This window comes from Ostrea edulis, chromosome 6 (genome assembly GCF_947568905.1).
Source record: "Ostrea edulis chromosome 6, xbOstEdul1.1, whole genome shotgun sequence".
In the NCBI taxonomy this organism is placed as follows: Eukaryota; Metazoa; Mollusca; class Bivalvia; order Ostreida; family Ostreidae; genus Ostrea; species Ostrea edulis.
This window is the reverse complement of record NC_079169.1, coordinates 43,072,881-43,093,908: the sequence shown is the minus strand read 5'-3', so window position 1 is coordinate 43,093,908 and position 21,028 is coordinate 43,072,881. Positions and strand designations below refer to the sequence as shown.

Genomic DNA, 21,028 nt, shown 5'->3' with positions numbered 1-21,028 from the left:
ATTATAGATTATGGCTCTGCATCGGAAATAGCTTGGCAATGTTAGATTAGAAGATGAAAAGTCCTCCACTGACGGGGAGAATACACGATTGTCAATTGCAAGTTCCAATTAAAAGATTAAAATTTGTGAAACATTTGAGTGGTAGGAATTATACTGAGCAACTCATTTAGCGAGTTCCTTGAATAAAACAAACTTTAATTACATTGTCCAACTGAGTCGTCATTCTGAGTAATAGGGTACCCTGTAAAATGGCAAAGTTTTTAAGTCTACCTATTGCTCATTCAACGTGAACTTACGATGTTAGGGGATGACTGTAAAAATGTAGGCCATTAATTAGTTTACTTTCTATAAATTTTATTCATTTCTTAACCACAACAAGCGAGCATCTGAATCTAACGAGGGCCTCACTTTAACGAATAAATACACTCTTCATCACCCCATAAGTAGACATGTCCTGTTTTCCTAACAGGCTGTATTGATCAGTGATAAAGTAGCACCCAAGCTAGGTGTGAAGCAGGACACTCAACAAACTGAGTATTCATTTGAAGGGAAGCACTCGGATTTTGTATCGAGGACTTACAGATCGATTTGGAAAAGTAAGTGGATTAAACTTCAATGTTCCTTTAAATGTTACATTCTGTATAAATTGAAAATGAATATTTTCATCGTCCTTCATTAAATCGTTTTTTATTTTAAATTAAAGTTTCCTTTTATTCTGTTTTAAATTGAAAAAAAAATAATCATCTCGCACAGAATTAAATCAATCGGAAATGTTTTGATGGTCCAGATCTAACTGAAAGTCACTTTTCATGCGATATAGATGTAGACAAACAGAGCACACACATGATAATATTACAATAATGTAATAACTTCTCATGCGATATAGATGTAGACAAACAGAGCACACACATGATAATATTACAATAATGTAATAACTTCTCATGCGATATAGATGTAGACAAACAGAGCACACACACATGATAATATTACAATAATGTAATAACTTCTCATGCGATATAGATGTAGACAAACAGAGCATACACACATGATAATATTACAATAATGTAATAACTTCTCATGCGATATAGATGTAGACAAACAGAGCACACACACATGATAATATTACAATAATGTAATAACTTGAAAAGCTCAAATAGTGAAAGACATGCAAGTTTTAAATACGGGTGTTTATTTTCTATAACTCAATTTCTCTTTTATGATGAGAGTCCGAACTTTTTATAAGTGAATGTCTGAAAAGTAGTATTTACGTCTCAGGCTCTTTCGCATTCCTTATCTTGACATAGAGGCATTTACTGATATCTTAATATAGAGGCATTACTGATATCTTAACATAGAGGCATTTACTCAAATCTCAACATAGAGGCATTTACTGAAATCTTAATATAGAGACATTTACTGATATCTTAATATAGAGGCATTTATTGAGATCTTAATATAGAGGCATTTGTCGAGATCTTAACATAGAAGCATTTCCCGAGATCTTAACATAGAAGCATTTACTGAGATCTTAACATAGAAGCATTTACTGAGGTCTTGATATAGAGGCATTTACTGATATCTTAATATAGAGGCATTTACTGATATCTTAATATAGAGGCATTTATTGATATCTTAATATAGAGGCATTTACTGACATCTTAATATAGAAACATTTACTGAAATCTTAATATAGAGACATTTACTGATATCTTAATATAGAGGCATTTACTGATATCTTAATATAGAGGAATTTACTGAAATCTTAATATAGCGACATTTACTGAGGTCTTAATATAGAGACATTTACTGAAATCTTAATATAGAGACATTTACTGATATCTTAATATAGAGACATTTACTGATATCTTAATATAGAGACATTTACTGAAATCTTAATATAGAGGCATTTACTGAAATCTTAATATAGAGACATTTACTGATATCTTAATATAGAGGCATTTACTGATATCTTAATATAGAGACATTTACTAAAATCTTAATATAGAGGCATTTACTGATATCTTAATATAGAGGCATTTACTGATATCTTAATATAGAGACATTTACTGAAATCTTAATATAGAGGCACTTACTGAGATCTTAATATAGAAACATTTACTTAAATCTTAATATAGAGACATTTACTGATATCTTAATATAGAAGCATTTACTGATATGTTAATATAGAGGAATTTACTGAAATATTAATATAGCGACATTTACTGAGGTCTTAATATAGAGGCATTTACTGACATCTTAATATAGAGGCATTTATTGACATCTTAATATAGCGACATTTACTGAGGTCTTAATATAGAGGAATTTACTGATATCTTAATATAGAGGAATTTACTGACATCTTAATATAGAGGCATTTACTGACATCTTAATATAGAGGAAGTTACTGACATCTTAATATAGAGACATTTACTGAAATCTTAATATAGAGGCATTTACTGATATCTTAATATAGAGGCATTTACTGACATCTTAATATAGAGGAATTTACTGACATCTTAATATAGAGACATTTACTGAAATCTTAATATAGAGGCATTTACTGATATCTTAATATAGAGGCATTTACTGACATCTTAATATAGAGGAATTTACTGACATCTTAATATAGAGACATTTACTGAAATCTTAATATAGAGGCATTTACTGACATCTTAATATAGAGGCATTTACTGACATCTTAATATAGAGGCATTTACTGAGATCTTAATATAGAAACATTTACTGACATCTTAATATAGAGGCATTTACTGAGATCTTAATATAGAGACATTTACTGATATCTTAATATAGAGGCATTTACTGACATCTTAATATAGAGGAATTTACTGACATTTTAATATAGAGGCATTTACTGATATCTTAATATAGAGGCATTTACTGAGGTCTTGAAGGATGTACAGCTACTGGACAACGATTACGAGGAGTCATTTGATTCACGATGCCTGGAACCTGGGAACAGATTCTGGTAAGTCATTTGATTCACGATGCCTGGAACCTGGGAACAGATTCTGGTAAGTCATTTGATTCACGATGCCTGGAACCTGGGAACAGATTCTGGTAAGTCATTGGTTACTAGGTAGACATGTGCATTCTGTGGTTCTGGTAAGTAAGGGATTGATATACCTAACAAAGCAATAGCATTATACTGTATAGCAGTTTACCCAAAATAAAATCCATATCAAGGGCTACGAAGCATTTCCACGTGCATGGAATCATACGTCTGGGCCTTTAATTATGACTAACTATTTACAAAAGGCTTGGGATGTAATTAAAAATATTTATATTTACATTATACTTTAATTTTGTTGATATTCTCAGCCGTTCAAATAGACGTACTATATTTATTAAGCTTTATTTGTTTACAACTGCAGAGCATTGACAAGAAAATGACTGTTATTATAGGTTGAATAAAAAATGCATGTATAAATGGCAAAAACATTGGAATTGTAAATATTTATGATTAAATTGTCATATCGTCTTCCCTCTCACCATTATCAACTTTTCTGATACGGTGATGTATAACTACTCATTTGCGTTATTGAAAAAAAATATTGCACTATTTTCGTGAGTTAAAGATGTTCGCACTTGAGATTTGGAGTAATGTTAAGTTTTTAGGAAGTGTATTTTTTATTTCTACATTGAGGGAAAATTAGAAAATTAAAAAGAAAAACTGGGGTCGCAAAGCTTGTTATTGAGCTACAGTGTTCTAAACATGACCTTTTTGCACTTAAAATTTATTTAATTAAACTTGATTTGTCTGTTGGTGTCAACACAACATAAGCAACACAAATCAATCCTTATATAAAATAGATACATAACCATGTCTTCTAACACTAGATAAAAAAAGTTTAATACATGTACATGTACTAGTAATGGAAATAAATAATGACCTTTTTGCACTTGAAAAACCAAAAAAATCATATCAAATTTAAGAGTTTATAAGGACAAATTAGGAGTGATGTCAATTTCTAAAAATTCACATAATTTTCAAGGTCTTGTCTTAAAATTTGAGATGGATTTTTTAAAAGTGGGAATTAGAGACTAAATTTTTAAATTATCGGCGAAAACACTGAATTTTTATACAAAATTTTGAGTAAATTAATTTGAACCTTTTTTAAGAATCGGTGTTCTGTTTTGAAAAATATATCAATTAAATTGATAAATTACATTTGAACTAGTTCCAAGTCTCAACTACTTGTATCATAAATTATAAAACTGAAATACGCGTATAGGAGTATAAAAATAGAAGATATATTAGATGAACCAGAAACTGAAATACCACACAGATTTAGAACTTTTTGATTAATCAATCCTTCCGCCACAAAATATAGTCCCTGTAAAACCCTTTCAAAATTTGAATTGATACAAATTCTTTTTCAACTGAATAGGGTTCAGTAATAGATGTGTAATATGTTTGCACTAATGGGATCAGTATTGAACCAGTAAATACTTAGTTGTAGCATCCCGCACAGTTATGCTCAAAAGCTCAGGAGCTAACTTCCTTAATGACACATGTACAGTTTACAATTATTCAGATATTTATAACGATATATGATATGATAGAATACGACTGCATTGTTTTAGGGGTTTGGGATTATAGAATAAATTGCTATGGTATCTGGATAACATATTTGAGTTTTCATGTTGCATGTAGCTAGCTGTTCAGAATTTTTATATCAAGAAGTATTTTTATCTCGATGATCAGCATTCGTAGTAATTGCAATAACGTTCCTTTTCAGGGTTGGCAGTAGCCATGATCATTGGTGCAGTCCTGTCCATTGTTTTCGAATTCATCGATTTAATTCACTTTAGAATATTTAGACGTTTCATAGAAATTGAAAATAGTTTTCAACAGTAAGTTTCAAATAGTTTTAAACATTTAATTTTCGATACCAGTATAACTGTGACTTCATTAATCAAACTAATGAAAGGATAAAAAATTAATTTGTCTTTTTCAGCATAACTGTGACCTCATTAGGCCTAATCAAACTAATGAAAGGATCAAAAATGAATTTGTCTTTTTTAGTTTGCTTTATCATATTTGTCGATTAATTGATTGGCAATCAAAAAATCCGTATAAAAAGAAAAGGGGCAAAAACTTTAGAGCATTACCATCATTTGATTATGTCTTCAATTATACAAAGAAAATAATAGCATCATATTAAATGACAATGGTCTTAAGTGTCGCGCACTTGATATGCTTTATCTTTTAAAAGTTTGATGGATAATATTCTTTTTCATTGGTTGCACACGATGTCTTTGACAGATCTACAGCGTGCAATCCCTCGGTACTCCCTCGGCGGTTTATAACGACTCTGTTGTACATCGTTCGGGTGTCCTCTGCGTATATTCTGATGCTGTGTGTCATGTCCATGAACATATGGATCCTCGTCTCTGTTTTGCTTGGAACTATGCTTGGATTTTTTACAAAACAATATTTTAAGAAAATTATATTTCTCGGCTCCGAGGAAAAAGTTAAAATCAACGACCCCGAACATGAGAACAGGCCAAACTGTAATAGCACTCCAAACCAGACACAACCGCTGCTGCTCCAAACAGGCGCCTGTAGTGGGTCCCGAACACAGAAACAATATAAGGATGCTCAGAAGAGGACACAACTGTGAAAGGAGAAAGGCGTAAAGGGAGATAACACCTTGTACTTGCACTATTTTGTTTTACTGCAGTGTAAGCATTGTATGCAACAATATCTGTAAAAATATGAAATTCCATTTTGCCCGCTACATAGATATTTTATTCCATCTATCAATCTAACAACAATTTGTCTCCTTTACCTTGCATCTCATACCTGGAAAAAAAAATCAAGATTACTGACTTTGTGTAAATCATAACTATTAAATCATGTGCAGTGCTTGTTTTCAGTCCAAAACTTTCCGACCGCCAAAAAATTGTGTGAATGTTATCTGCTTTCATCGCACGTGAATTACCATTTTAGTATAGATTTGTTCCTGAGAAAATTTTCAAATGTTGCTATAAATTATGTGACAATTCGTTATTGATTCAGATAAAAGTGTTACTTATTCGTTTGACTTTCGTCGTCATTTTTTCAGGTAATACTAGTAGGTCACGCCAAAGTCACGTGATTCGCCACCGTGTACAAGTCTTGGATGAAATTGAAGTATTCCATGAAAGTTCATAATCTAAGGTCAACTTTATGACGGTCGTAGGGATTAGGATTATGATAGTTTTTTCTCGACGTCGAAAATATTTTGGACGTATCGAAGTAGCGCAATATTTTGAAGTATTGAAGTAGCGCAATATATTTTGAAGTATTGAAATAGCGCAATATTTTGACGTATTGAAGTAGCGCAATATTTTGATTTATTGAAGTAGCGCAATATTTTGATTTATTATATAGCTAATAAATAGTCTAATATAAAATCTGCGTAAAATCTAGAGAATGTTAGCGTTCAATATCCTCAGAATTTATTGAACGCTAACTTTGCATTGCGTAAATTGTATGCGCCCGAAACATTCCGAGTATGAGCGTTCAATATTGACGTTACCGTAACGACGTAGACAAGCCAAGATGGCAGACGACGGTCCTCCGAATCTGACAGAGCCGGTATTTGATATTTACTTAAGCAAAATGTTTTACTGTACATAAATTATGATGTCCCCATTTACAAAATCAGTTTGCTTCATGCATTAATGACGGATTAAATATTGAACAGTTAAGAAATGCATGCTGTTATTGCACACCTTCACCTTAGATGCCAATATTGATGAATTCTCGTCTATTTTAAAATAGTTTGAGTGAAAAGGGATATAATTTAACAACTAAATACTTTAGCTATATAATAAAAGGGTTATTGAACTTATATAGCTGAATATTGGCACTCGTTGACTGTCAAAATGCACTCGCAAGCTCGTGCATTTTCACAGCCAACTCGTGCCAATATTCACCAATATAAATTTTATAACCCTGTATTATTATATAGCTAATAAATAGTCTAATATAAAATCTGCGTAAAATCTAGAGAATGTTAGCGTTCAATATCCTCAGAATTTATTGAACGCTAACTTTGCATTGCGTAAATTGTATGCGCCCGAAACATTCCGAGTATGAGCGTTCAATATTGACGTTACCGTAACGACGTAAACAAGCCAAGATGGCAGACGACGGTCCTCCGAATCTGACAGAGCCGGTATTTGATATTTACTTAAGCAAAATGTTTTACTGTACATAAATTATGATGTCCCCATTTACAAAATCAGTTTGCTTCATGCATTAATGACGGATTAAATATTGAACAGTTAAGAAATGCATGCTGTTATTGCACACTGCCAATATTGATGAATTCTCGTCTATTTTGGAGTAGTTTGAGTTAAAAGGGATATAATTTAACAACTAAATACTTTAGCTATATAATAAAAGGGTTATTGAACTTATATAGGTGAATATTGGCACTCGTTGGCTGTCAAAATGCACTCGCAAGCTCGTGCATTTTCACAGCCAACTCGTGCCAATATTCACCAATATAAGTTCAATAACCCTATAGTATTTAAGTAGTGCAATATTTTTGAGAACTGAAGTAGCGCAATATTTTGGAGTATTGAAATAGTGCAATATTTTGGAGTATTGAAGTAGTGCAATATTTTAGAGTATTGAAGTAGTGCATTATTTTGGAGTATTGAAGTAGTGCAATATTTTGGAGCATTAAAATAGTGCAATATTTTAGATTATTATATACTTTCAATTTCATCTCTTCTTTTTTCTTTAAAAGTTTGCGGGCATATATCACACGATATATGCCCGGAAACATTCCGGCCCGCAAACATTACGTCACAATCAAATTTCTACGCCGTTAATTTTCAAATTTTTCGTGTTTTTCATCTTTTACTCAATTAAACCGATAAAGTTATTGTTAAAAATAAAATTATTGTTAGTTTCTAAATGAAATTGAAAGTATATAATAAAAAGGTTATAGAATTTGTATGGGAAATATGACGACCTCGTTTTTTGTCGCGAACGGACCTCGCAAGCTCGGTCCGTCTACGCGCCAAAAAACTCGGTCGTCATATTTTCCCATACAAAGTCTATAACCTATAAGTATTGAAGTAGTGCATTATTTTGGAGTATTGAAGTAGTTCAATATTTTAGAGTATTGAAGTAGTGCATTATTTTGGAGTATTGAAGTAGTGCAATATTTTGGAGCATTAAAATAGTGCAATATTTTAGAGTATTGAAGTAGTGCATTATTTTGGAGTATTGAAGTAGCGTTTTGTCTGTCTTAATCTTTAGAGGTCGTTGTTATTGCTACTATGCATTGTGTTCAGTGCCAGTAGGAATTCAAAAATTGCCATATAACGAATTCAGCGTCTCAAACGTTGGTATTATCTTTTTTTAGTACGAAATATTCTAATACACGAAATATAAATGTCAAACTATTCAAAAGATATAATTTTTAAAAAAAAAATAGCTGTACAAACCATTTCATATCGCAATGAAAATCCTCTTCTCTGCACTGAACCATTTGAGTGAAAACTCACCCTGACGGTGTCGTTAAATATGAGTGCACTTACAGGTATATCAGAGGTATTACAATATTTCTGTGAATTGATAGCCAGAAAATCATTTTCACAGTTTTGTGACGATTCCAATTCTAAAGTCGAGATTCTTAATTGGAAATACTGTCCTTGAAATGCAGTAATGTACCATTCACATAGTACGTCCGGTTGATATAAACCAAACGATGACGGATTGTGAATTATCCCTGTATGATCCACCGTCACATTATGGCCACAAGCTGAAATACAAATAAGAATATAAAAAACACTCCTATTGAATTCAAAGTGCAGAAATATCTTTAATTTGTTGCGATACTAGTTTGCAAATGTAACCCGAATTGATCAGATTTACTAAGCGTATAGCTGAAGATGTTATGATAAAGATTGGTTAAAAGCATACCAGATCTCACAGTGTACTTGATGGGTCGTCCCTCCTCCTCTTTTGTAATGATGGATAACTCTAGCTCGTACTGTCGTCCTATATCGCCACCTGTTGGAATCACGAACTGGTGTATACTCGGTCCTAACCTAAGCACCTTTTGATTCAGCTCTGGTAGAACCCTATATTTTAGGGCGTACTTGTATGACGTATTCTTCATGCTTTCTGGTGGGACCCAGTTCAGTCTTATCAACCCAGGGGAATTAACCACTTGCGTTACTGTAGGCATGACATCTATTTTTGCAAACAAAAATATGTTAGCTCTAGGCAGGAGACAGCAGTTGTTCTTCAATATCGCATTTTCACTATATTGTTAGGTGAAGAAAAAGCATGCCCATATAAGAAAAGCATATGTTTTATACTACACTATCTGTTTCATACTACACTAGTGAGTTTCAACGTACAACACTGAAATTGAATTTTCTTTCAAAAAGTGACTACCTATAGCTTCAATCGATATGTTGAATCCGCCAGGTTTAACGGTAATTCCAAGCGATGATTTGAAAATTATTTTGGCATCCGTTTTGTTTGTGATGTAATATCCACCAGTGGAAACATTTCTGCAGAAACGATCTTCGTTTATCATGACGTAATCTTCCATACATGCTAACGTGTTATCTGCCAGATTTATTGCATCAAAATGTACTTTCAACCTTTGACCTTCTGACGCTCTGATATTCCATTGGCACGCAACATCAGGTTCGTAGAACTTCTTGAGAAAATATGGCGAGTGAAGGGAATGTATTATTCCATTTGGTGGAAGAACAATATCGTATCCACACGCTGAAACAAACAAAACGTAAAGGAAATCGAAAAATATATAAAAAGCCATTACATATCTACAATCTGAACTACAATAAAGTTTACCGGATACAGTGGATATTGGCGCCGATGTTTCTCCTCTTCCGGTCGGTGAAAAAGCTGTCACTGTCATTTCGTAGCGGCCGCCGGGGTGATTGGCCGTGTAGATGTAGTGCGTCTGGCGATTGGGGGCAATAAGGATTGTCGACTGTTGTTGACCAGTCTTGATAGTCAACATATAGCCCTGTTGATTTATTCAACAAATATTTCATCTCAGGCATTACAAAAACTCGTGATAACTAATTTTAAAATACCAAACAATCTGATGTTATCTTAATACTATGTATACGCGTAGCTATTGCTATTATTAGCTATTATATAAAAGATATCACTTACGGATAAAGTGACACTGGTACATGGAGGTGACCAGAATACTCGTAGTGTGCTTTCTATCAAAACAACCTGGAAATCCTGGACCTTTCCTGGTATACCATTGGGAACTACAATTTCAAAGTTTTTCAACGTCATCGTTTTAAATTACTTTAAGCATTAATGATTTGTAAGTGAAAATCTAATTGCTGTAAGATTGGGACATCTAATTGCTATTGAATATGTGATATAAATAACTATATTGACTCACGCTTCGTTTCCTCGGGACACGGTTTGTGTGTTGTAGATATCGTCATTCTTGATGCAAGTAATTCCGTGGGGAGCAACGTGCCTTCTGTTGCTGACGACGTAGAGATGGAATGAGAATAGGTCGCATGATCGGAAGTCAAGTGTTGAAAAACAGTTGATTGGTCCATGGTACTAGTACTCGTTTCTTCTAGTTGCTTCCACTTTGGCATGGGTGGATCGCCTATATGTAAAAGACGACTAGTAAATAATACATGCAGGAGCTGAAGAATCGTGTTGTACTGAGAACATTTCGAAATATTTCTGACATCAATGTTCAATTTGGTGTTACCATTTACACAACCATAGAGCTTTTTGATTTTCCAGATGTCCATTTCACTAAATCCGGATCGCTGGCCCATAGTTCCATGCGTGTTAAACTTTGGCACCAGCGTTGGTTTTCCATTCTTAGAGAATATAGTTGCGCCGTAGTGCATGATACTGCCATAATCGTAAAGAGTTCCAAGTGTATCCATTATATTCTTTTGCTGTTTAGTAAAATCTCTAGTTTTATCTTTGAAATAGAATAAAACAAATCTTCAGTTAACGCAAATACATCTAAATAACAAAATATTTGTTTGGTAGTTATTGCTTTGAATATAAATGGTTTTATTTTCTATATAAAAATAATTCAATTGAAAATATATGGTTTCAATGACAACACCCACCCCCATCTCTTTAAAATTTCAGTGGTCTTTTACTTTAAAAATTGACATAGATACTCATGTAGATATAAACAAACATATTTAAAAAACGTGGCTGATATTTAGAAGCACTCATTTTGTCCGTAGACTAGGTTATTAGCAGCTCACAATGAACACTTAAATAATGGGTAGTCTATTTCAATAAAACTCTTAAATCATAGATATGTACGGTACACTGTATCAATTTTAAAATACAATAAATAGCTCCAGATAGGTGTACAAGATCACAGTTCATTAATTTGAAGACAAAACATCAGGTACTTCGGCTTATCCTGTCACAAACAAACCACGGGAGACCAGGAAGTGCTCAAAACTGACTAATAAATCACGGGAGACCAGGAAGTGTTCAACGCAAACTAATAAACCACGGTAGACCAGGAATTGCTCAAAGCTGACTAATAAACCACGGTAGACCAGGAAGTGCTCAAAGCTGACTAATAAACCATAGGAGACTAAGGAGGGGTCAAAACTGACTAATAAACCACGGTAGACCAGGAAGTGCTACACGCTGACTAATAAATCACGGGAGACCAGAAAGTGCTCAAAGCTGACTGATAAACCACGGGAGACCAGGAAGTGCTCAAATCTGACTAATAAACCATAGGAGACCAGGTAGTGCTCAACGCTGACTAATAAATCACGGGAGACCAGAAAGTGCTCAAAGCTGTCTAATAAACCTCGGGAGACCAGAAAGTGCTCAACGCTAACTAATAAACCACGGGAGACCGGGAAGTGCTCAACGCTGACTAATAAACCATGGGAGACTAAGAAGTGCTCAAAGCTGTCTAATAAACCACGGTAGACCAGGAAGTGCTCAACGCTGACTAATAAACCACGGGAGATCGGGAAGTGCTCAACGCTGACTAATAAACCATGGGAGACTAAGATGCTAAGAAGTGCTCAAATCTGACTAATAAACCACGGTAGACCAGGTAGTGCTCAAGCTGACTAATAAACCACGGGAGATCAGGAAGTGCCCAAAGCTGACTAATAAACCACGGGAGACCAGGAAATGCTCAAAGCTGTCTGAATAAATCTCGGGAGACCAGGAAGTAATCAAAGCTTACTAATAAACCTCGGGAGACCAGGACGTGCTCAAAGCTGTCTAATAAACCTCGGGAGACCAGGAAGTGCTCAAAGCTGTCTAAGTATGAGGGATCGGGTGTAGACACAGAGGGTACTTTAAACGGCGTGGGTTAACCAAAGTAAAATATATACCATCTTGAACATTTTCCCAGTTTACTAGTATGTAATCGTCTCGATCATATCGGCTTTGTTCGTGGAAAAACCCAACAGCATGATTCATCTCGTGCATGATGACGCCCTTGTAATAGCAGGAAGTGCCTAGGACGAGATCCTGGGGTCCAGTGTCCCGACCAATAGACGAATAGCATCTAGTATAAATGGAATACATGGTATCTTTCAACGCTGCAAAAGACTAGTGGCAAATCAATGACAGAGGCATTGTATCGTATAATTTTATTCATTATCAACATATATGTTTCGTATGCTAGTTGTTCTTTTGCAGGTTACCTTTGCAGTGATAGGAGAGATAATTACAAATATTGACACTGTAATCCAAACATTTTCTTTGAGCGGCTGGATGAAATGTATCAAAGTTATTTGCCATGGTGTCCTTTTAAATTATCATTAAGACCTTTGGCATCGAACATCTCGTTCAAGCTGCGACTGAGAAGTAAATTCTTGTGATCTGCCCATGTTTATCTTGCAGAAGAATTACCCGGCTCCGTCTTTTATGATGACGTAATCCCTCTCGGTAGTCCGTTTTCTCCACTTCACACAGGACTGGTCACTGTTGTATTGGTCTATTGCTGACTGAATAACACTTAGACCATAGCTACCTTAAATTAACAGTATGCAAAAGCGTTGATGGGGAATTCAGTCATGTATAGTTCAAACTGTTATACTGTGGCTTCATTGATTTTTATGGATGTCAAACGTATTTTTTTCAAACACATTTTCGTTAACATGCGATACCAGTGAAAGTTGTTGTATATGAAAGGTGAAGATAACAAACAGTGATCAATCTCATAACTCCTAAGGAATACAAAATTAAGAGTTGAACAAACACGGAACCTTGGATATACCAGAGGTGGGATCAGGTCCCTAGGAGGAGTAAGCATTCCCTTTCGACCGGTCACACCCGCCATGGGCCCTATCTCTTGATCAGGTATATGGAGTAATCCGTAGCCAAAATCAGTGTGCCAAGAACGGCATACAAATCGATATGAAACACTTCAGACAGCATTTGACCCAATGATAGGTTGTATTGGCAAACTAGATCATTACAACGACCAAAGAATTTGCGAAATGCTTAGTTTAAACGAGACTGTTGAAACCTCTGTAACATTTTTTTGTCAGTAGCCTGCCTCGATTTAAAAACTGATCATACGCAGAACAAGCTCTTCTGTATCGAATCAGTTGAGAGAATAACATATGCAGGTGATAATGGAATACTCTACACAAATATGGGATTTTGACGATGGAGAAATTGAAATCATCCCGTATGTCATAAAGTTGAGTTGTTAGTTTGCCGTTAATATTCATTTTCAATGAAATGTTTAAGTACGAAGCAGATGTGGAGGACTCTGTGGTGTCTTTTATCTCGAGATCATAGGTATATGTCGAATCGACATATGAATGAAAATGATTATTGTTAATAGACAAAACGTCTTCGATATATCTAAATGTCGAGTTATACTTTTTTATGAACAACATTAATACCACATGTATCTGTACGTAATCGATGGTCTGGCACAACCATTAAAATAACGCAATTGGTATTCTATGAGAAGCAATGAAACCACAATATTTTCAGATTTCAATTAAAGACATTTTTGGCAGGAAATGCCTTTTTTATTTGTATGTATGGTGATTTACAGAAAATGTAAAACACTTTGTGAAATCATATCTAGACAAAGACATGGCACAGGACATGGTATCATTTTAAAATATTTATCGGGATATAAATACGGTTTGGTCACGTGATCAAATTCCATAAAGCCCGAAGTTCCATCAAATGAAGAACTGTTTTAATTATTAAGACGCTAAAATATGGCGTGTAAAACGTTGCTATATTAGATAATCATGTGATGTATGTTCAATATCTTGTGATGTATGTTCAATATCTTGTGATGAAATTGTCATAAATCATTGTGTGGAATTGAACGATAAATTGCTGTTTACAATACGCTTTATTGGCGGTCTGAACATAGCCGAAAGAGAATGAAGAAGGCGTTATATTTACGAGCTAACAAATTTAAACTCACTTCAAATTCCAATGATTGAGTGTGAAACATGTAGTCTTGCATATTTCTGCTTTCTTACACTATGTACTCACTAATTCCACTCTTCTCAATGACGTAAGGAACCACGTTGTATTTCCATTTCCACATGCTAACTCTTATTGCATTCCTCTTTCTCCTCTAACAAAGAAAAATAAAAGATCATTTTATGATGCACGTACAGGATAACTAATCACACACACCCCACCTCGACTTTAGGTAGTTAATGACTCAGCAAGCTGAAGACTTCGACTTTAGGTAGTTAAATGACTCAGCAAGCTGAAGAGTTCGAATTTAGGTAGTTAATTTATTACTCAGCAAGCTGAAGACTTCGATTGGTACTATATCGTGTATTTTAGAACATTAAAACTAATCATTTCAATGAATATTTGAATAAAAACAGACATGTTATCAAACAGTTTACCTTTGTTTACTGCATCACAACAAATACTCTAAAATGATACACATCTCTATCTTACCCTGCTGCTAGCAAAAATTTGAAACCTCTATTCATCTACATGAGCATTGTGTTATTTAAGAAATATGGTATCATTTTAAAATATTTATCGGGATATAAATACGGGTTGGTCACGTGATCAAATTCCATAAAGCCCGAAGTTCCATCAAATGAAGAACTGTTTTAATTATTAAGACGCTAAAATATGGCGTGTAAAACGTTGCTATATTAGATAATCATGTGATATATGTTCAATATCTTGTGATGTATGTTCAATATCTTGTGATGTATGTTCAATATCTTGTGATATATGTTCAATATCTTTTGATGTATGTTCAATATCTTGTGATGTATATTCTATATCTTGCGATGTATATTAGATAATCTTGTGTAATTGTGTAATTACTTTTGTAACTTTTAAGTACTTATAGCTTGGGATTCTCATTGAGCTTATACATTTACATGTTGTAAATATTGTATGTTTATTGTGAGTCACTTCTGTTCAGTTTTTCTCTCTCTTCATTTTAGAACTCCTACACAAGCTACGAATCTTATACTTTTTTGCTAAGGTTATTTGCATTTTCATATAAGGAATCGTTTTATAAAATTCAAACAATAGCAATGTATATTATGTCTCATTCAAACCCAAGACAAACAGGTGAGTTTCCTTTGCAATAATATGAATATGCGTTTTTACACAAGGAGTGTAATACACATATGTTGATGAGTACAGTGTTTAATGTACTTGTGTACAAACTCTTGAAGTTTTTTTCAGTTTTAAAGTTATCAATATTGCACATGCATGATGGACATCTTTTTAAAATAACTTCCTAAATTATACATCTATTTATCTGACTTATTTGGATTCACATTCTCTCCAACCTGATTTTGAATTGAAATCAACTTCATTATTGATTACAAAATATAATTCCACTTTCATGGTTTGATACAGATAATTATGAACTGGACTTTGGACTACAAGTCATACAGCTGTACGTTTATGTATGTATTTAAATGTTTTCTGGTGAGGTGATGAAATGGATGTAAATTGTTTCATAGACCTGCATTATTGGTGTGTTTTGACATGAATATCTGTGGCACTTGTTAGTTAGTATATGTGGTTATGTGTATTTTTCTTTTTTGTCCAGTTGTTTGTTCGTTCCTTTCTTTCTTGTTTGACATACATGTATTGATTTGTTTCATTTTAGTTGTATTCTAAAAATGTTTCATACACTATTAAACTGGAACACAGCAGTCAGTTATTTATTAGATATTAGTTATTGTGAATGGTGATGGGCTTCAAAGTTTACATTCATTTCTATTGTAATTGATCAGTGCCCGTTGTGGAATAACAATTGAACACTTTTAACTGAAAACTACCATTACAACTGTTTTCACATTTTCAAACAAATTTCAAAAAATATTCTCTACAACATCAAATCTGTAAGAAAACAATCGCATAGTCATGTAGGGCATTTCATGATCCGGGGAAGGGGGGGGGGAGACTGGGTATATAGTGTTTATGTGTAAAATATTTGAATAACATCGCCTTTCATGCTATTGATTATGTCAACTTCCGTCTATCTTTCAGCAATTTTTCACATTTGAGAAGCAGTAGACGATTGATTGATTGTATCGTGCTTAACGTCCCTCCCGAGAATTTTTAATTCATATGGAGAGATTACCAAGACCGGTGAAGGGCTACAAATTTAGGCCTATGCTCGGCGCTTACGGCCATTGAGCGGTGAGGGTTCTTTAGCGTGCCACACGTACTGTGACACGGGACATCCGTTTTTAAGGTCATCTCCCAGAACCCGTGACATTCACACCTGATGCCGAGCGTTTGGTGATGGAACTGTCACTACCTGTTTTAACGACCTAAGTCTGTCGCGGCCGGGATTCGAACCCTAACCGTCCGCATACAGGGCGAACGCTCTACTTCTAGACCACCGCATCGGTGGTGATGCTACTCATACTAAATTTTGATTATAGATATTTAAAAGGACCAGGTGCCTTTTACCAAAATTGTAAATTTCATGATCCAAGGACAGGGTTTTAGTTCTGGGTGGGACCAAAATTATTATAGTGACCATTGTTTTAACAACATCTTTCAACATGGTAAAAAGTTTCAGGACATTGTTTCCCATCCATGTTTGTTATTTCCATACAGAAAATGTATTATTTAGTTGTGCAAAAATAAAGAATAACGCATGAACTTTTTTTTTACTGTTGTTCCTGCTCATTAACATTACAGACGGAATTCATGAAGTCAGCTTAGCGCTTTTCAGTACTTTCAGTACTTTGATTATCATTCTATCGATACGTGTTTAAAAAACAAACCACTTGATTAAGCTGTGAAAAATGAGTTGTAGATAGTGTCTCTTTCATTGTTTGTATCGAAATGAACATTCTGTACAATACACTATAACATGATTTTCAACGTACATTGTTTATTTACATTTCGTTCTCATTATCATTCCCTCCACTCCCGTTATAACACCTTCATAATCCGCGACCACACACCTTTGTATCGTGTTTTTACGCCTTCTGTCTCGTTATTACACCCTTGATTCGCGTTATAACGCTTTTCTTTTGCCTTTGTTATGAATTAATTACGACTTTGCTTCGCGTTATTACGACTTTCGTTTGCGTTATTACGACTTTGCTTCACGTTATTACACCTTTCGTTTGCGTTATTACGACTTTGCTTCGCGTTATTACGACTTTCGTTTGCGTTATTACGACTTTGCTTCGCGTTATTACGCCTTTCGTTTGCGTTATTACGACTTTCCTTCGCGTTATTACGCCTTTAGAGATATGTTTTGTTTTTAAAGTGATCCTAATCGGCTTTCGTACGTCAAGCCGATTAGTATAAAAAAGGAAAAGGGGAAAACTTATCGTAATTATAAGATGCATGAAAAACATCGTAATAAAGAGGAAAGATCTCGCAATTACGAATTAGCACGACATATTTTCTCGTACATGTAATTAGAGAAGTTTCCCCTTGATTCTAATCGGGTCTTTCTTTTGGTGCATTTATACATGACGATAAAAATATCTTAAAGTTTTTCGTAAGCAGGACCGTATATTCTCGCTTTTGACCTGATTTAGAAAGATAAAGAAAAAATGTTTAACCTGTCGTTAGGGAGGAATCTTAACTAGCTTTCATACCCAAGGCTGTGTGAAGATGTCTCCCTCCCGTAGAGTCGTCAGTACTCCCGAGTCTGTGCATGTACAAAATAGATATTGAACTTCACATTCAAATTGTAATATTAGATTAAATTTCACTGAGATTATCAAGAAAATCGTACTGTTCACTAGTAAGACAAACCAATAATAGTAATGGCAATATTTTTAAAAACATGTATTTATAACTTCTTAAGGCGTTGACTGCCTTTTATGTTTCTTCAAACATAATACTCACGAAAATGAAATTTTGTCTCTGTTGAATTTTTTGCCGAACATTTGTTCGTCATCGCTAGTTACGTGAAGAAATACCAACGTAAGGATATCCCTCTTACTACTGTTTAGAAATACCAACGTCAGAATATCCCTCTTACTACTGTTTGTAAAAAAAAAATACCAACGTAGGAATATCCCCCTTACTACTGTTTGTAAAGAAATACCAACGTAAAAATATCCCTCTTACTGTTTTTTAGAAACACCAATGTAAGAATATCCCTCTTACTACTGTTTGTAAAGAAATACCAACGTAAGAATATCCCTCTTACTACTGTTTGTAAAGAAATACCCACGTAAGAATATCCCTCTTACTACTGTATAGAAATACCACTGTAAAAATACCCCTCTTACCACTGTTTAGAAATACCAACGTAAGAATATCCCTCTTACTACTGTTTAGAAATACCCACGTAAAAATATCCCTCTTACTACTGTTTAGAAATACCCACGTAAAAATATCCCTCTTACTACTGTTTAGAAATACCCACGTAAAAATATCCCTCTTACTACTGTTTAGAAATACCTACGTAAGAATATCCCTCTTACTAAGAAAAACCAACGTAAGAATATCCCTCTTACTAAGAAATACCAACGTAAGAATACCCCCTTACTACTGTTTGCTTGAACAATAATATCCATGCCGCTGTAGTTCCCAGGTGGAGAATCTCTGATTTCAGCCAGTTTTGGTGGAACTGAAGACATACACAAAGTATTGCAGGATATAATGAATCAGCTACACAGATTTCTTGTCATTGTAATCCATCATGGTATACATAAAATGTCATTCACATCGATGTCCATGAACAACAGTGATTGCAGAACATGTTAATTAATGGAAGGAGTCAATGATGTAAAACTTACCGTCATAGGTCCACGAAATGACCTTTAATAGAAGAAACAAACTTTGACATAAAGCATAATAATAAGTCACTCTAGTATGATAAATGTGTACTTTCTGGCGCTATCTCTCTGGGGAAAAAATAGAAAAAGATAAATGGAGTCTACACTCCATGTAATGACCGATAAAAATAATATTCAAACATTGTTGGAAGTGTCTTAATGATTTACGTTTTTAGAAGAAGAAAATAAGAGAATTCCAATAATGATAATATGATTCATTGTGTATTGTTGAACGTCCCCCAAAATGATAATAAATTTGTTTTAAAAAATAGGGTACCTTAAAATATTTAATGCTGTTGACAATATGTATATATTAGATAAAATAGATTAACCTATTGTACTTACATTCATAAGGCAAAAAATCAGGAACGTTACAAATTGGATCATTGCAATCTGTATCATCTTAGCAGGAATTGGAGGATTCAAATTAAACTCGTTTTCAAGCTTAAGTGCTTGTTTATACAAGGATAAATCAAATTTCCGTAACAATCTCTAATTAAAACAATTGGAGATAAAGGCCCGCACTACACAAGAATGTTTAGATCATGAACCCGAAGTGAAATCTTCATATACTTTTCCTCCGCAGAGTGAAAAGGAACTACGAAAGCCGACTGGGCTCATTTTGGAAAAAATAAAAAACATCTAACTCGTTTTAATGAAATAATTAACGCGTCATAGCGAGATAATTAACGCGTTATAATGAGATATTAATTCGTAATAAAGAGATACTAACTCGTTATAACGAGTTGAATAATTTCTACTTTTCAAAAAAAAAAAAAGAACTCGTATTCATGTCGTTATTATCTATTAACAATTTTCATTCATAAGTCGATTCGATATATCCCTATGGACTCGAAATAAAAGACACCACAGAGTCCTCCACTTCTGCTTCATACTTAGATATTTTATTGGAAATAGATATCAATGGCAAATTAACAACTCAACTTTATGACAAACGGGATTAATTCAGTTTCTCCATCGTCAACTTCCCATACTTATGTAGCAATATTCCATTATCACCTGCATATGATGTTTATATCTCTCAACTTATTCGATAGGCAAGAGCTTGTTCAGCGTATGGTCAGTTTTTAAATCGAGGCAGGCTACTGACAAACAAGTTGATGGTGCAGAGGTTTCAACAGTCTCGTTTAAAGTAAGCATTTCGCAAATTCTATGGTCGTTATAACGATTTAGTTTGCCAATACAACCTAACACTGGACCAAATGCTGTCTGACGTTTTTCATACCGATTGTTAAACAGTTCTTGGTTCTTAATTTATTAAAAAATATGAAAAACAATAAATCTCCTGAAAGTGATGGATACACGACTGAATTCCTTAAAAAAATGGAGTGATATTAAAACCTATGTTGTAAGAGCCATCAATTGTATATTCCTTATGAAAGAACTTCCTATTTCACAAAGACTTGGAATTATTTCATGTATACCTAAAGGTGATAAACCCAGACAATTCTTAAAAAATTTGGCGACCAATTACTCTCTATACTATACAAACTCATATCAGGTTGTCTTAGCTTCAGAATCAAACAAGCTTTGGATTATATAATATCTGATACACAGTCTGGTTTCTTAAAAGGGAGATATATTATTATGTCCTACACTGAATGCAACAATATCCCTGGTCTTCTGGTACTAATTGATTTTGAAAAGGCTTTTGACTCAGTGTCATGGTCATTTATATATAAAGTTTTAAAGTATTTTTGTTTTGTAGAACACT

The 21,028-nt window shown here is 34.1% G+C and overlaps 3 protein-coding genes across 5 annotated transcripts; 1 reads left to right on the top strand and 2 right to left on the bottom strand.

Annotated features, from left to right (window-relative positions):
- The first annotated feature begins 449 nt into the window (after positions 1-449).
- Positions 450-6,061, top strand: LOC125648436 (uncharacterized). 2 transcript variants are annotated; one of them, XM_048875554.1, is made up of 4 exons: positions 450-596; positions 2,890-2,986; positions 4,761-4,875; positions 5,288-6,061. In XM_048875554.1, exons 2-4 carry the CDS (start codon positions 2,914-2,916, stop codon positions 5,643-5,645), a joined length of 546 nt encoding a protein of 181 aa, XP_048731511.1. In that variant the 5' UTR covers positions 450-596; positions 2,890-2,913; the 3' UTR covers positions 5,646-6,061. The 2 variants fall into 2 exon arrangements, with proteins under 2 accessions (XP_048731511.1, XP_048731512.1); XM_048875555.2 differs by having other exon boundaries at positions 475-596; positions 2,913-2,986.
- A 2,060-nt stretch (positions 6,062-8,121) lies between these two features.
- LOC125648422 (cubilin-like) lies at positions 8,122-10,139 on the bottom strand. Of its 2 annotated transcripts, XM_048875532.2 has the most exons (4): positions 9,857-10,139; positions 9,431-9,772; positions 8,951-9,223; positions 8,122-8,789 (listed from the first exon to the last, which is right to left on the bottom strand). In XM_048875532.2, exons 1-4 carry the CDS (start codon positions 10,026-10,028, stop codon positions 8,428-8,430), a joined length of 1,149 nt encoding a protein of 382 aa, XP_048731489.1. In that variant the 5' UTR covers positions 10,029-10,139; the 3' UTR covers positions 8,122-8,427. The 2 variants fall into 2 exon arrangements, with proteins under 2 accessions (XP_048731489.1, XP_048731488.1); XM_048875531.2 differs by having other exon boundaries at positions 9,431-10,139.
- A 266-nt stretch (positions 10,140-10,405) lies between these two features.
- LOC125647181 (zinc metalloproteinase nas-13-like) lies at positions 10,406-19,260 on the bottom strand. Its single transcript, XM_048873866.1, has 6 exons — positions 19,255-19,260; positions 14,527-14,615; positions 12,911-13,027; positions 12,388-12,563; positions 10,758-10,979; positions 10,406-10,649 (listed from the first exon to the last, which is right to left on the bottom strand). The coding sequence occupies exons 1-6, from the start codon at positions 19,258-19,260 to the stop codon at positions 10,417-10,419; spliced, it is 843 nt and encodes a 280-aa protein (XP_048729823.1). The 3' UTR covers positions 10,406-10,416.
- Positions 19,261-21,028: the final 1,768 nt, after the last annotated feature.

Bases quoted from the DNA above. Each gene is read 5' to 3' on its own strand.
- LOC125648436 (XM_048875554.1), top strand. From the start codon at position 2,914: ATGTACAGCTACTGGACAACGATTACGAGGAGTCATTTGATTCACGAT. The intron at 2,987-4,760 runs GTAAGTCATTTG...GTTCCTTTTCAG, and splicing joins GAACCTGGGAACAGATTCTG to GGTTGGCAGTAGCCATGATC. The intron at 4,876-5,287 runs GTAAGTTTCAAA...TGTCTTTGACAG, and splicing joins ATTGAAAATAGTTTTCAACA to ATCTACAGCGTGCAATCCCT.
- LOC125648422 (XM_048875531.2), bottom strand. From the start codon at position 10,028: ATGTTGACTATCAAGACTGGTCAACAACAGTCGACAATCCTTATTGCC. The intron at 9,224-9,430 runs GTAGTCACTTTT...TTGCAAAAATAG, and splicing joins CATATCGATTGAAGCTATAG to ATGTCATGCCTACAGTAACG. The intron at 8,790-8,950 runs GTATGCTTTTAA...TTTGTATTTCAG, and splicing joins CAAGTACACTGTGAGATCTG to CTTGTGGCCATAATGTGACG.
- LOC125647181 (XM_048873866.1), bottom strand. The intron at 12,564-12,910 runs GTAATTCTTCTG...CATTTATACTAG, and splicing joins ATCATAAAAGACGGAGCCGG to ATGCTATTCGTCTATTGGTC. The intron at 10,980-12,387 runs GTATATATTTTA...TCTATTTCAAAG, and splicing joins CTGGGAAAATGTTCAAGATG to ATAAAACTAGAGATTTTACT.